Here is a 15,621-nt window from a genome sequence, read left to right on the forward strand (position 1 = left end):
AGATGCTCATGATGGGAGACATGAAGTAGTTCTCTTTTCAAGTCATCCAATTGGCTCAGTCACACACCAGCAAAGACAAGACAAGACAAGGTGAGCGTTTTCTGTTCTTAACCATTCGCCATCACTAAGAGGCTTGAAGTATGTTTTTGAAAATGAAATCAGGATATGTTTGTACTGACATAGTAGAGGCTAAATAAGTGAAAACAAATATAAACCCAATCAGTCACCACTGAATAAAGACACACCCATTAGAATCATAATAAGAAAATATAGAGAACTGAGTTGAGCTTCAATTGACCTTTTTTTTCCTCCAACAAATTTTAGGGAAATAAAGAGCAGGCTACACAAAGACTCCTAAAAGTCTAAGTAAAACACTCATACACCCATCTTCCAAGAAATATGCAGGATCAATGAAATTTCTACTCTCCAGAACCTTCTATAACAAAGGAAAATCACCACTATTTTCAGCAATTATGTTAAAGAGCTGATTTTTTTTAAATGAGAATTGCAATGTATATTTCAGGTTCTCTCTTGGGGATTTTTTTTGTGCGTTTTTTTTTTTTTTCACACAGGCAGTATGTGGGAATTCCTGGGCCAGGGATCGAACCTATGCTACAAAGCAGCAACCAGAGCCACAGCGGTGAGAAAGCAGGAGCCTCAACCCACTAGGCCATCAGAGAACTCCCAAAGAGCTGATTTTTTAAAGTCATAAAACCTTGAATTCAAATCCTGATTTTGCTACTGACTAGCTGTTTGACCTTGGAAAAACTGTTTAACTTTTCTCTCTTTTAAGTTGCTTATTAAAATGTAGGTAAAAATATCTAGCTTACAGGCTTATTATGAGGATTAAATATGATAATATATGTAAAGTACTAGGCTTAGTGCATGGCACGTGGTCAAGGCTTCATGTTGGGTGCCATTATTACTGTTTAAACTGGAGGTCAGAACACAGATGAGAGGTCTCCCCTGAATCAAAGTCCACCATGAAAGACACTCAGAATCACTCACAAGCTGAGCAGAAAAGGGAACTATGATATTTCATGAATGTTTTCAAAAAAAGGTTAAAACAAAAAAGGTTTATGAAAAAATTTAATCAGTGCACTAGTTTCTATTACCCAAGTTTCTGATAACTGCAGGCTTGAAACAGTGATGAAGAGAAGGTAAATTCAAATAATTACCATGAAGAATCTAGGCTTGTGAAATATGTCAGGCTTATAAGATACCTCCATGTGCATAGCTGTATTAGAAGATTTATAACAACTTCCATAATGGGCTGAAAGGTGGCAAAAGAAAAAATGTGATTTCTTCATGTCCTTTTCTGAATACCTCTTTAACACTTTTGATTACAATTCTGTGGTTCAATGCTTATGAAAGCACTTGGAATAACAGAGAATATCTATGATTCCATTTTGGCAACAAAGGGAAGAGCTTTCTCAAATGTCTACAGCACTTTTGAGGCCCGCATAGAAAATACCCAATTCCCTGTTCCTCAGATGCAGAATACCCACTGCCTCTCAATTTCAACTTTCCCTTGCAGTCCGTCTCTCCACAACAGCAGGTACAATCAGGTAGAAGTATCTGGCCATGTGTTCCAAGAAGAACTGATAGAGAAGTCAGAACTTTCTAGTGAGCCCATTATGAAAACTCATGAGGGGATCATCAGAAAATTGATGCTCAGGGAGATTAGTTATTGCTATCTGGCCCTGTGCCCTCTGTATCTTTCATGCCCTCTAATTTTGTTCCTGCTAACAGTCTTGAACATTCTCATGTGGTGTTCACATCTTGGTTTCTTTCCATATCCCCAAAATGGTGAAATTAAAATCTATCTGGAAAGCAAAGCCACTGAAAACCAGCTGTCCATCGAATATCTAATGGCTCTTAGAGTCGGCATGTGACTGCAGAAAGACAACATTTAACTTCTGAACTCTTCCTGCAACCCTGTGATGGAAGAGACAGGCTGAATGTGACCAGAGACAAAGTTTATGCCTAGAGACATACCATGAACCTCAGATGAAACCCACTCTAAAATCAGAGAACTGGCAGGTAGATTCAGGTCTCAGATTGACAGGCTTGCTCCATTGCTATCCTTTGACTAACCAGAAATAAACAACAAAACACACACCTTTGTGGAATATGAGCACTTAAGCCTCAGGAGACCATAACTGCCTTGGAATATGCATTTACTGATTTAGTCAATATTTATTTGAACATTTATTTTATGCCCACCATTGTGCTAAGTTGGCCATATAATGGTGAAGGCAGTAGACATGGTCCTTGCTCTTAAAGAGATAATAAAACGGGGAGATAGATAAGTGAATGAACAGTATGCAATAATTTCACTGTGTGAAGTTCTATGATGGCAATAAACAAGGTACTATTAAAGAAAAAAAAAACATAACAAGGAGAAGCTTATTCTAGGCAGAATGATACAGGAGATTACTTTTAAATTGATGTAACCTTAAAAGGTTACATTTAAATTGATACTTAAAGAACCTCTAAGAAGAACACTGGTATAGGGGAAGAACACTTGTGGCAAAAACCTTAGGATGATCCCCAGTGAGTCATACCCTACTATAGTGACTTTACCTCAAGGGTGAAGGACTCTGTGACATGTTTCTAATAGTCAGCATATGACAAGAGTGAAGATATTTTGCAGATATAATTTAAGTCCTTAATCAGTTGACTTTAATAGAAAAGGATGATTATTCTGAGTGGAGCTAACTTAACCAAGCAATCTTTTTAAAGAGGATCTAGAGGAGGTCCCATCGTGGCACAGCAGAAATGAATCCAACAAGGAACCATGAGATTATGGGTTCGATCCCTGGCCTTGCTCAGTGGTTTAGGATCCAGCATTGCTGTGAGCTGTGGTACAGGCTGCAGATGTGGCTCAGATCTGGCATTGCTATGGCTGTGACGTAGGCTGGCAGCTACAGCTCTGATTAGACCCCTAGCCTGGGAACCTCCATGTGCCTCCAGTGCAGCCCTAAAAAATAAATAAATAAATAAATAAATAAATAAATAAGGATCTAGAAATCACAGACTTGAAGTACCCGAGATCTTCTCTCTCTGTGTTGCTAGCTTTGATGACCTCTACAGCTACAAGGATATGAGATTCATCAGCAAGATGAAGAATCTTAGAAATGGATCCTTCCCTGTTGAGACTATAGATGAGAACACAGCCCAGTCAGGTCCTGAATTCCAGTCTCATGAGGCCCTGATCAGAGAACTCAGTTGACTCCTGGACTTCTGATCTAAAATAACTAGGAGATGATACATGGGTATTCCCTTAAGCCGCTAAATTTGTGGTAATTTTTACAAAGCGATACAATGAAAACTAACACAGTACTCTAAGCAGGAAAAGACTATAAAGTTATGGGGAGTTTCATTTTGGTGAGGAAGGAGGAAGATGGCCAGGAGGTAGACCATGGGCTCATTTATAATAAAATAGGAAAGGTTATGCATTACCCCAGTATCTACCATGTGGTGCTTAGTACAGCAGGTACTTAAAATATCTGTTGAATGAATGAATTTATGAATAATGAAGGTACACTGCTTAAATAAAAGTACTTAATACTAGGCTTCCATTTCCACCCTCTCAGATTTTAAAACATTTCTTCAATATGTATTTATTGAAAGGCCATTGCATACGAAGAACTTAGTGCTGTCAGAGGGGAGGGCCAAGAAAAGTGATTAAGAAATAGAGTCTGGCCAAGAAGTAAATTCTGACAGCAGATTACTAGAAATGTCTAGATTAGGAAAAAAGACATGTACTTATATAGCAATGAAAGACTCTATAATGAGGTACAGATACAACCCAATAATCCAGGTCACAGCTGAAAGCTGATAATTTGAAGTCTCTCCTCAAAATCTAATAAACCATTTGAAAACCTGCCAAGTGTTAATCAAGTCCAAGGAAGAGAGCCTAGTAATAAGATAACCACACCACCAAAGGCCACATCTATGATGAATTGGAGGAAAGGAAATGAAATTTTAAGTATGTTAGTAGTTCAGTATGATAGGGAATTTAAAGATGTTTACAGATTGGAAAATTATATTCTGTGTGTCTCTAGTCAAATCTTCTGGATTATGTGAAAAATCTCTAGAAATTCAGAGAAGAAAAATGAAGAGAAGAGTGTCATCTTCCATTAGCTGGAGTTTGTATGTGATTCTTGCTGTCCAGGAAATGACAGCTGAGAAGAAGATTAGGGTCATGCTATTGATGTTTCCAGGAGCTTCAGGTGGGATAAATAAGGGCATAGCCAGAAATGCTGTTCTCAAAGAGTAGAACTGAAACAGGAAGAAACAACTAAGTTTCTTAATTTGTACTCATCCATATCCCCTTGGACATTAGCTCGGTTGCTTCCTTAAAAAGGATTTATCTTCATTTTAAAATAGATAAAAGTGTAGATTTGCTGCCTTCTAAAACACACCTCAGAGGTGTTTTTCAAGGGGAAATGCCCACTAATTTTGAAACAAAGCAATTAAGGATAACTTATCAAGTTAAGAAGAGGGGTTAGAAGTTGCAGATATCTGGTATACCTAATTGGGATTAAATCACCTGCAGACGTGGAGGCCAATAAGGGGAAAAAGCAAAAATGGTGCTTCATATTTTTAAAACACATCATCATCATCTCTGCATTTTATGAAAACAGAAAGCAGGTCTGCATTAATCTCATTTCTCAGATGATACCATCCCTTCTGAAAGAGGTTATCCACTTTTTTTGAGTTAGGTTTAGAATTCAACTCAAATGCTCAAATAGCTACATAATTGACTGCTTCCTCTCAAGAGTTTAGGAAAATAAAAACAACACTGGTTTCACAATAAGGATTTCCAATTATTTTACATGGATGATGACACTGAGAATGAACAAGATCTTCCATGAGATAGTACCATGCAATCTCAAACAAAATCAACTTTAAAAAATTCTATGCTTAAATATGGAGACATTCATTAAGCCTCCCTTCTTTTTAAAAAATGTTTTGATAGACATGGTTCATTGTACAGCAGACAACTGATATGTAACTAATACAGTCACTCTTTGGTAAATATCATTTCTCATTTGAAAGGCAAAGTGCAGTTACTGCCAGCACCTCATTGAGATATCACAGGAACCATCAGAAGCAGCACCAGAAATCAGATTACAGCTTACCCTAAAATGTGATAAGTATTCAAGGAAACATTTCTGGGTTAGGAAGTACCTATGAACTGCTCTGTCTGTAAGGGGAAGTTCACAAAAATAGCAAACAAAACAGAAGACAATATAAGCAGGGTGAGAATGAAAGTCATATGATTTTAAGTTCTGTATCTTTGTTTCTCTGAGCTGACAGAGTTCTGCAGAGCTGAGTGTATTCTACGATAAAGTGAGTGAGTAAATCTATAAATTCTGAAACCCGATTGTAGGGCATGAGAAGTACAGTCTTCAGGTGAAATCTGTTTTGGTCAGTCTGGGGCTATTTCCAGGGGTGGTGTCAGACGGATCTACCCCATCAATGTCAGTATCTCAAGGCACTGGTCACCATAGCCAGGCCTCCTCATCACTGGTGGTATGATATGATGTAAGAGGCAGGATGAAGAGCATCTATCTTCTTTTCTTTTCTTTTCTTTTCTTTTCTTTTCTTGGTTGAGGGAGCGGGTGCCTGGCATGGAGGGCCGGGGGAGGAAGGGAGCGAGCCGGAGGCCGAGCGGAGGCTTCCGGACGTTATTGCAGTCCATTCCACGGCCTCCTTCCTTCCTTCCTTCCTTCCTTCCTTCTCCTTTCTTTCTTTCTTTCTTTCTTTCTTTCTTTCTTTCTTTCTTTCTTTCTTTCTTTCTTTCTTTCTTCTTTCTATTTTTGGCCATATCCACAGCCTATGGGAGTTCTCAACAGAAACCTAAGCTGCTACAGAGACCACTCTAGATCCTTAACCTGCTGTGCTACAGTGGGAACTCCAAAGAGCTTCTATTTTAATGGTTAACATGTTTCACTTTAATGCACTTTCATTTAAAAAAAAATCTAGTCCTCAAAGCTGTGATTTCACATATATCACTTCTAAGGATAAAGAGAGGCTTAAAAAGTGAGTTGCAAGTTGGTTTCATTAGGAATATTAAATAAATAATCATACAGGTAGTACTTGGAAATGGCACAAATCATAAAAGTGGTTTATCAATAGCTGAAGTCTAGAATACAATACTGAAGATAATTTTCTTTTCATCCTATTGTTTTGATAGTTTCTTTGTTGAGATTTATGCTATTTCTTTCTATTTACAAAATACTTCCATGACTAAGGCAGAAAATGTGGAAACACAGAAAAGCTCAAATGAAACCATAAATATCAACCATAATGCTATCCCTAAAGATAAGCATAGTTAAGATTTTATTTCTTATCCATCCTTTTTCCATAAAATGGGATTATGTCTTTAATCTCTGGTTCATAGCCTGATTTTTTCACTTAGAAATATCTAATGAACACTTTCCAATGTGATAAGCTTTCATCTTTAAAAACTATGTGAGTAGCTGAAGAGTATTATCTCATGTGGCTAAATCAAAAATCTAGTTAATTAATCTTACTGCTGAGAATTAAAGTTGCTTCCATTTCCTCACTGCAATATAAAATGCTTCAATAAACATATTTGGACTTAATATTCTTATACGATCTCTGAGTATTATTATAACAAACTCCTAAAGAGAGAGGCACTAGATAAAAAGATGTGCCCATTATAAAGGTGTTTTGTTGCAAGTTACCAGATTATTCTACAGAAAGTTTACAATATTAAATTAGTTCACCAGTAAATTATGAGAATATCCATTTTTATAATATTTGTAATATACTATTACTACCAATGTTATATCTCTTTTAAAATACTTTGTCACTACAATTGTATAAGTCAGATTACTAAAGACATGGAACTTAAAAATAATCATATAGTTAGAATTATTTTTTTTTCTTTTCTTAATTACCTGCATATTCTAATTTCTCAGTAGTCCTAATTTCTCTTGAGGTGAACCACTGAAGCAATAATCAGATGTAGGTGTGAGCATAAAATATAATACTAAATGCCTTAAGTATTTCTGTCTCAAGAAGTTTCCTTTACACTTTTTATAATTCTCTTTTAGTTAAGGAGACAATCATCATTTGGGGGAGAAAGGACATTATCCTTTTATGTTATTGTATTTTTTATTAACTCATAGAAAAGATCCTGAAAATATGAGTTGAATTAATTCACTTTTAGGAGGAAACAGTAAAATATGGTCCTGACACAGCCATCTTCAAAAAGTTCAAAGTCACTGAGCTAAGAAATGGCACAGCAGGAGATTCATTCCAATGATGCTGAGGTTTGAGTAAGAACAGAAAAACTGTAAGCTGTCACAATAAGAGGAAAAATTCATCCCTGTAGTTACTTTATGCCTTGCAGGTTTAGCAACACTTGAAAAGTGCTCCCTCCCCCTCTCCCCATCTCTCTGTCTATATATAGTCTTTTTAGGGGGTACAGCATAAGGAGGTTCCCAGACTAGGGGTCAAATTGGAGCTGCAGCTGCTGGTCTACACCACAGCCAGCAGCAATGTGGGATCCCAGCCACGTCTGTGACCTACCACAGCTCACAGCAAAGCCGGATCCTTAACCCACTGAGTGAGGCCAGGGATCGAACCTGCGTCCTCATGCATCCTAGTCAGGTTTGTTACTGCTAAGCTATGATGGAAATTCCATGACTAGTTCTATAATTTTGAATCTTATTTATAATCCAGGTGGTTGATTATCAATGTTTTTGAAGCTAAGACAACCCATCTTCTTATGGTCAAAAAGCTGGTGGTGGTAGATGGTAATGTCACCTGCTTATACCATTCTACAAATGTCACATGAGATGCAGTAGTATTTTAATTAAAAAGAGTAATTACATTTAATTTCATATTGAGATTTATTTGAGAATTTCAAAATACCTGACCCATCGGAGAAACTCCCTACCTTCAGGGAGGCAGTCAGAGCTCTGAACTGAAGTGGGCTGAGAAGAAAACATGGTGTCAGGAACATGTTTGAATGTAATGTATATATGATATTATGAATAGATTCCTTTTAACTAAAACATCCAGAAATTTGCAGGTAAGCTATAATGGATGATAACAACATGCTACCTACCAGTTAAAACAATCTGACACCATCCATTTAGTAATTCAATTAGGCATTTATTGAATACCCACTATGTGCCAAGAATTATTTCACACATTGGAAATATAACCAAATAAGGCAGAGATGAATTGCCACACTGATGCAGCCAACATTTTGGTGAAGGGCAGGCAGAGCAGGTGAGACAGATAATAAACAGATTTTTAAAAAGGTAAATAAGAAATGGAAAATAGCAGTACAGGCTTTGATAAAAATAGGACAGAAGAACGGGAAAGAGAGTGACTTAGTGAGGTGTGAGACAAAAGAGAAGTTTAGATGGGGTGGTCTTAGAAAACCTCTTGGAGAAGTTGACATTTAAGCTGTGCCAGGCATGCAAAGGCCTTGGCAAAGAGCATTCTAAAAGAGGGAAGAGCAAATGCAAAGATCCAGAACCAATTTGACGTGTGGGGGAACCAGAAAAAAGGCCAGTGCGTAAGCATACAAGGAGAACAGTATGATCAGTGCTGATGCTCGTACTGCCTCCAGCCTTAATGATGACTTGGGAGGTCATTTTAAGTATGATGAGATGCCACTGGAAGGTATTTGGCACAGAAGTGGCATGATCCAATTTCCAATTTAAAAAGGTCACTTTACTCATACTGCTCAGTAACAAAAAGCAAACAACCCAATCAAAAAACAGGCAGAAGATTTAAACCTTTCTCCAGAGAAGGCAGACAGATGGCCAATAGGCACATGAAAAGATGTTCAACATTGCCAATTAATAAACAAATGCAAATCAAAACTATAATGATATACCACCTCACAACAGTCAGACAAAAAGTCTATAAATAGCAAATGCTAGAATGGGTGTGGAGAAAAAGAAACCCCCTTACACTGTTGGTGGGAATGTAAATTGGTACAGTCACTACTGAAAACAATATGGAGGTTCCTCAAAAAATGAAAACAGCACTATCATATGATCCTGCAATCTCATACTTGGGCATATATCTGGAGAAAACCCTAATTCGAAAAGATTCATGCACTCCAATGTTCATGGCAGCACTATTTACAATAGCCTATACATGGAAACAACCTAAATGTCCACTGACAGGGGAATAGATAAAGAATATGTGGTACATATATAAAATGGAATAGCACTCAGCCATAAAAAAGAATGAAATAATGCCACTTGTAGCAACATGGGCCGACCTAGAAATTATCGTATTGAGTGAAGTCAGTCAGAAAAAGACAGACAAATACCAAGTGGCATCCCTTATATGTGGAATCTAAAATATGACACAAACGAACTTAACTACAAAACATGAACAGATCATAGACAGAGAGAACATACTTGTTGCCAAGAAGGAGGGATGGATTGGGAGTTTGGGATTAGCAGATGCAAACCATTATATGATAGAATGGACAAACAAAAATACCCTACTGTTTAGCAAAGGGAGCTATATTCAATATCCTATGATAAACCACAACAGAAAAGAATATAAAAAAGAATGTATATACATGTATATAAGAATGTATACACATGTGTGTGTATAACTGAATAAATTTGCCATAGAATAGAAATTAACACAACATTGTAAATCAACTGTACTTCAATAAAATAATTTTTTTTTGTCTTTTCTAGGGCTGCACCCACTGTAGCGGAATCCTAGCCGCATCTGCCACCTATACCACAGCTCACAGCAACACCAGATCCTTAACCCACTGATTGAGGTCAGGGATTGAACCCACAACCTCATGATTCCTAGTTGGATCTGTTAACCACTGAGTCATGATGGGAACTCCTTCAATAAAATAATTTTGTTTAAAGATGGCAAAAAGACATCAGAAAAAAGAGATCACTTTAGTTGATGTGTGGTAGGTGTATTATTACCATGAGGCAAGAAGAGAGGCAGGGTTACCAGCTAGGGAGACAATGTGGTCATCCAGGTAAAAGATGTTGGTATCCTAAATTAGGGGGTAGTCATGAGGACAGGAAGAAAAAGCCTTAGAATCCTGTAGTTCTTATGTTAAATATTTAATGGCATTGTTCTGTGGCTGTCTGTTGACTTTTTGCCTCTTACAGTAGACTTTAACTGTTACCATTTATAAAGTGCCCCATGTTGCTCTGAGCTTTATAGACATGATTTTTTTTTTTTTTGGCTATACTCCCGGCATGTGGAAGTTCTTCCACCAGAGATCAAACCCATGCCACAGCAGTGATAACCCTGGATCCTTAACCACTATACCACCAGGGAATTCTGGTATACACATAAATACTTACAAAAATTGCCCCCTAGCTCACAAGTAGGGAGATTAACTAATTCCCAAGACCTCAAAGTTAGTGAGGAGTCATATTAAGATTTATCTAGGTCTGTCACATTCTAATCAAGGAACAACTCTTAACCAACATAGTACAGTGTCTGCATTTACAGTTTCTTTAGGGGCAGAGTTGGTGTAGGGAAATCAAGGCACAGCTAAATTTCTGTAATAGTTCTTAAAAGCAAGGGGCAGCAAAATGAACTGGAAGTGAGGGTCTAATTTAAAATGAAGATTTCCGGGCCCTAGCCTGAGAATGCAGAACCAGAGTCCCTAGGGTTGAGAACTATAAACGTGCCTTTTAAAAACACTACCAAGTGACACTCAATGTGAGTGGTTGTGAAGACTGCAAAGTAGGAACACTGTACATATTTGCTGAATAAAGAAATATAATGAGGAAAGATCTAGGATACATCAATCATCCAAACTTTGAATCAGAGAAAATATAAACCCATTTTGGAGTGAGCCCAAGTAGAGTCTCAGCTGGACACCTCAGAACCAATTGGAAATTTATGATGTGACTAATATACAGGTATGACAAACTCAGGTCTTCTGGAAGCTTTTTGTTTCAAATAATTATTCTTGTTGACCAGGTGCTAAGTCCAAATGTCTCCCCGACTGTTGAAGTACAAGCTCTTCAACTGGCAAATACTACCTAGTCTAAAGGCAAAGATACTTTTAAAAAAAAAATCATCATTTTGATTTTTTAGCACTTTCAACACATGGGCCAGCCCACCCACTGGACACATTACACAGCACTGAGGGCCTACAAGATTTTTAGGGGCTCACAGAATGTTTTAATTTCTTTTAAAAGTCAAAAGAAAAACCTAAATGTAGTCTAGCCTGGATTATATTCAACTTTGACCAATGCAGTTGTAAAACATAACAAAAATTTTGTTTTAAATCAAGAAATAGCACATGAAGGCAACAATCCCAAGGACACACAGAAGTCATCATGTGGCCCTGTTCACTCACAGTTTGGGGCCCAGGTGACAGACACCTTACCTGGCACGCATTGTACAGGAGCTGATGTTCAAACTTCTTGATCCCAAGAATGTTCTGGAACATCTCGTAGAGCTGCTCTTTGCTCAGAATCAATTCGGAAGCTGCACTGGCGGTCATCCGGGCCTGCTGCTTCCTGGGGTCCTCTTCCCCGCGGTAGATTGCATCAAACTTGGCCATCCAGGAGCTCAACACTGTCTCCTTGCTGAGGCCGTCGATCTCAGGCAGGCTGCGTACCCGTTTCTCGATGTGCTTCTTGAAAACCTCTCGAGAGTCGTTGGCGGAGCAGCCCCCACTCTGTACCATGCGGGCCACGCGGTCACTCTTCAGGAAGACCTGAACGCAAGAACAGGGCCAGGACAGATATCAGCAAGGTGGCCCTGAAGGAGCCCTTTTACTGTGGCTGGGTGATGGGCTGACCCTTCCATGGCAGTCACAAGAGTCACAAGAGGTACCAGGGCAGGTCACATCCTGCCCCACTACCTCCTAGCTGTGTGAACTCAGAGAAGTCACTTCCATGTTTGGCATTTGTGTCCAAATGGTACTCACTAGGTTGCTGCAAGGATGAAAGAAGACAGTCATATCTAGAGAGGTAGCATGTGGTATAGAGAATCTGCTCCTCACACTGCCTGGGGTCTTTCTCTGCCATTGAGTGGCTGTATTTCATTTGGCAAATGAATCTCTTTGTAACTCAGCTTTCCCATCTGTAAAATGGGGGTAATAGTAGTCTCTAGATCACAAGTACTTTTCAGTGAGGCTTAAATGAGTTAATACATGATCATCATTCAGAACAGTTTGCTTTCACCCCAGTGCCCACCAATTGGGAGTTTACACAAGCTACATGATGCTGGGGTGTCATACAAGGTGGCGAAGCTGCTGCCTGCTATGCACAGAGAGGAAACATCTGACACTTCAGAGCTGTGTCCTGGTCACACTTCAGAAGGTGCATAAATATCCTTTCAGAGGCAGAACAAATGTTCGCTCCCCTGTCAGATTTCAGAGAATGCCTTTGTTAGGCGATTGCTTGGGGGACATCTTACTCCCTCCCACTTCATCACAAAGCCTTCCTTGGGGAGGAAAGATCTTAGAAAGGTGGGCTCCATTTGTTGTCAATTTAATGAACTCATTTAGAAGGAAGGAGGGCTGAGGGTACGCTTCACAGGCTAGAGGCCATGGCCTACTCCACTGCGCCTGGGAACTGGTATTCAGTTGAGACCTTAGAGTTCGTTTAAAAATCAATTACAAAGAAAAAAGTTTCAAATGAAACCTCAGGCCTTACAAGCCTTAATAAGCAAAGGAATTCACCTAAAAATCCTCAATGCTTAACACAGGTAGTTTCTTCATCTAACACACTGCATCTTAGTTATAGGTCTAGATCTCAAAGAAAATCAAAGTTTGGAAGCAAAAAATGAAGTTTGTGGAGGAGCAGTATAACTGTGTGACAGGAGCTGTAAACTGTGGTCCCGGGTCAGCTCTGCCACTACCTTGCTGTGTGACCTTGGGTATGTCACCTCCTCTCTGATCCTCTGGTTTCTTATCTGCACACTGAGGGAGGTGAACTATAAGATGTTGAGGCTATCTTTTCATCTGTTGTATTTACACTCTTCTTCATGAACCTGTTCACCCTTTCTGTGGGCGTTTACATGGTGGAAGGCCCAAGCCACATGCCAGGGACACAGAGGCAAGCAGAAGAGATGCACATCCAGCTCTAAGGCCTCCATGACACTGACCTAATAACTCCATACAGACATCATTACAATTGAGGACAAGTGCTGACCAAGGGCAAGTGCACAGGTTCATGGGGGCCAGTATGCCTTTCTAGAGGCAAATACTCCTTTGAGTGAAATATGTGAAAGGTGGCTAGGAAAATAGAGAAGGAAAGAAGGAACAATAATGGTAAAAACCCTGAGGGTCTGAGGAAACAAGGAGATGCCAGAGTGGCTGCAAGATGGACAGAAGGGGTCAGATGGCCAAGGGCATGAAAAGTCACATTAAGAATATTGGTCTTCATCCAAAGGCCACTGGTAAGCCCTAGAGAGCTTTAAGCTAGGACATGTTATAATCAAACCCACATTCTCTGGCTTCACTATGGAAAACAGACCTGAAAGGACCAAGAGAATAGACAAGAGGCCAGGTAGGCAGCACCTTAGGAGCACAGGTGAATGATGATGGTGGTGGGGGTGCAAAGGGGTTTATTCTGCTTTGTCAGCTCTAATGAACATCAGAGGTGACCCAAAAACATTCAGTCAGCAAGGAAGCCACACTCTTTATCTGTCCATATCAGTGGCCCACAAACCTGGAGCAGGCATGTTATAAGCTCTCAGTGCCATATTCCTTTCTCCTGAAGCTCTTCTACAGCTGCCACTTGTCATCTGTCTGTGTCTGGTTTGTACCTGTCTCCAACTAGACTCTAAGTCCCAGGAAACTGTTTTTCCTATCACTTCTTCTGAGTGCCTAAGACAGGACCTGAGACATGGCGCTACACTGAATGAAAGAATCATGAGTGAACACAGGAATAGAGTGGGCATCTCAAAGCAGAGACCCTATGGAGATTATATCTGGATAGGGGCGAAAAGGGAAAGGAGAAACCAGCAAACACAGTATATTGGTCTCTTAACACAACTGGCTGAGGCTACATTTTCCATGTGACCTAACAGCAGGTATAAGGAATGTGGCTAGTGGTACATTGGGCCCAGCTGGCATCTGTAATTGGGGACCCCTGGATCCTGCCCAAATCATCTGCTCCACACAGTCCCTTACTTTGTACATAGTAGCCACTTGATAAATATTGTTGAACTACTAGTGGATGACTTCAGACAAGTCACTTAATTCTACCAACCTCCTTCTCCTTCTCTGTCACATAGGGTTCAGCCAGCCAGTCTTCTTTGACAAGATCAAACGGAAAGGGCTCTGGAAAGTGGAAGTCTCCCTCTGTCCACAGATAGACTGTGACTGCCAGGCCCCAGAATGAAAGGAGATGAGTGAACAATGGCGAGGAAGGAGGCGGAAGAGCAGGGAGACAACAAAGTGCCAGAAGGAGGCAAGACAGCCATGGGAAGAGAAGGCAGCAGCAGAAAATGAATTTTCCAGGCACAGCCTCTGCCTTGGCTTCTCAGGCTATCAGAAGGGAAGTGGGGCCAGAAACAGGCTTGCATGTCTCTGAAACAACCCCTGAAACTCATCTTTACTAGGGGCTCTATCTGGTAGTTTTAGTTTTGTTTTCTGTTTTATTTTTCAGTGACTGTTGTGAGGGACTTCTACCCCAGGCACAGCTCTGCATAGCATATCCATAATTCCTCCTCATCCCTCTGCCAACTTCCAGACAGGTCATAATGAGAGAGGGAAGATAAACAAATAAACATGGAATGGTGAAGGGCAGTCAGTTCAGTGACTCGACCTCATCCATCAGTCCTTCCCTCCATCACCAGAGCCAAACAACCTCAAGGTTGTTTTAGAGACACGCAGGCACACGGGTAGTTAATGACTGTATACAGTACAGGGAGAAGCTGGTGCAGCCCCTGCTTTTTATAGACAGGCTGACAATACAAGGTGCATCCTTTCTGGTTCTACAAAAGCACATAGTTTCAACATATATGAGAAAAATACCTAGATATGAGAGGAAATAAGATAATAAACCTCCACAGCAATGTGGTTGTTACTAATGAATGGGGATCAGAAAATGGGAGGAGCAGGCTTGAGCATCAGATGATCTGGGATCAAATCCTGGTTCTCTCAGATACTAGCATTATCAGCTGAGAAAGTTGTTAAGTCTTTCTGGGCTCCAGTTTCTTCATCTTTTTTTCTCTTTTTCTTTTCCTTTTTTTTTTAGGGCCAAACCTGCAGTATATGAAAATGTCCAGGCTAGTGGTCAAATGAGATCTGCAGTTACCAGCCAACACCACAGACACGGCAACAGAAGATCCGAGCCACATCTGCAACCTATGCCTCAGCTTGTGGCAACACCAGATCTTGACCCACTGAGTGAGGCCAGGGATCAAACCTGCATCCTCATGGATACTAGTTGCTTATATTGCTGAACCATAGTGGGAACTCCTCCTTATCTTTCAAATGAAACTCACAACAATCCTAGGATTGGAGTGAGGCTTCAATATATGTCAACTGGTAAGTGTGGTGACTACTATAAGAATGTAATAAAAGTGAGCTACTATTTTTAAATATTAAACATAATATATATTTCATTAACTTCAAAAGATGTGCTTGAT

The 15,621-nt window shown here is 39.7% G+C and overlaps 1 protein-coding gene across 1 annotated transcript in view; it reads right to left on the minus strand.

Moving 5' to 3' along the window:
* Nucleotides 1-4,107: 4,107 nt before the first annotated feature.
* LOC125110615 (calcium-dependent secretion activator 1-like) overlaps nucleotides 4,108-15,621 on the minus strand; it is a 139,555-nt gene continuing 128,041 nt past the window's right edge. Inside the window, exons 4-5 of the mRNA XM_047751990.1 lie at nucleotides 11,402-11,734; nucleotides 4,108-4,287 (exon numbers count right to left, since the gene is read on the minus strand). Coding sequence (XP_047607946.1) covers nucleotides 4,108-4,287; nucleotides 11,402-11,734 — 513 coding nt within the window. The remainder of the gene's footprint in view (nucleotides 4,288-11,401; nucleotides 11,735-15,621) is intronic.

Source organism: Phacochoerus africanus, chromosome 1, assembly GCF_016906955.1.
Source record: "Phacochoerus africanus isolate WHEZ1 chromosome 1, ROS_Pafr_v1, whole genome shotgun sequence".
Lineage (NCBI taxonomy): Eukaryota > Metazoa > Chordata > Mammalia > Artiodactyla > Suidae > Phacochoerus > Phacochoerus africanus.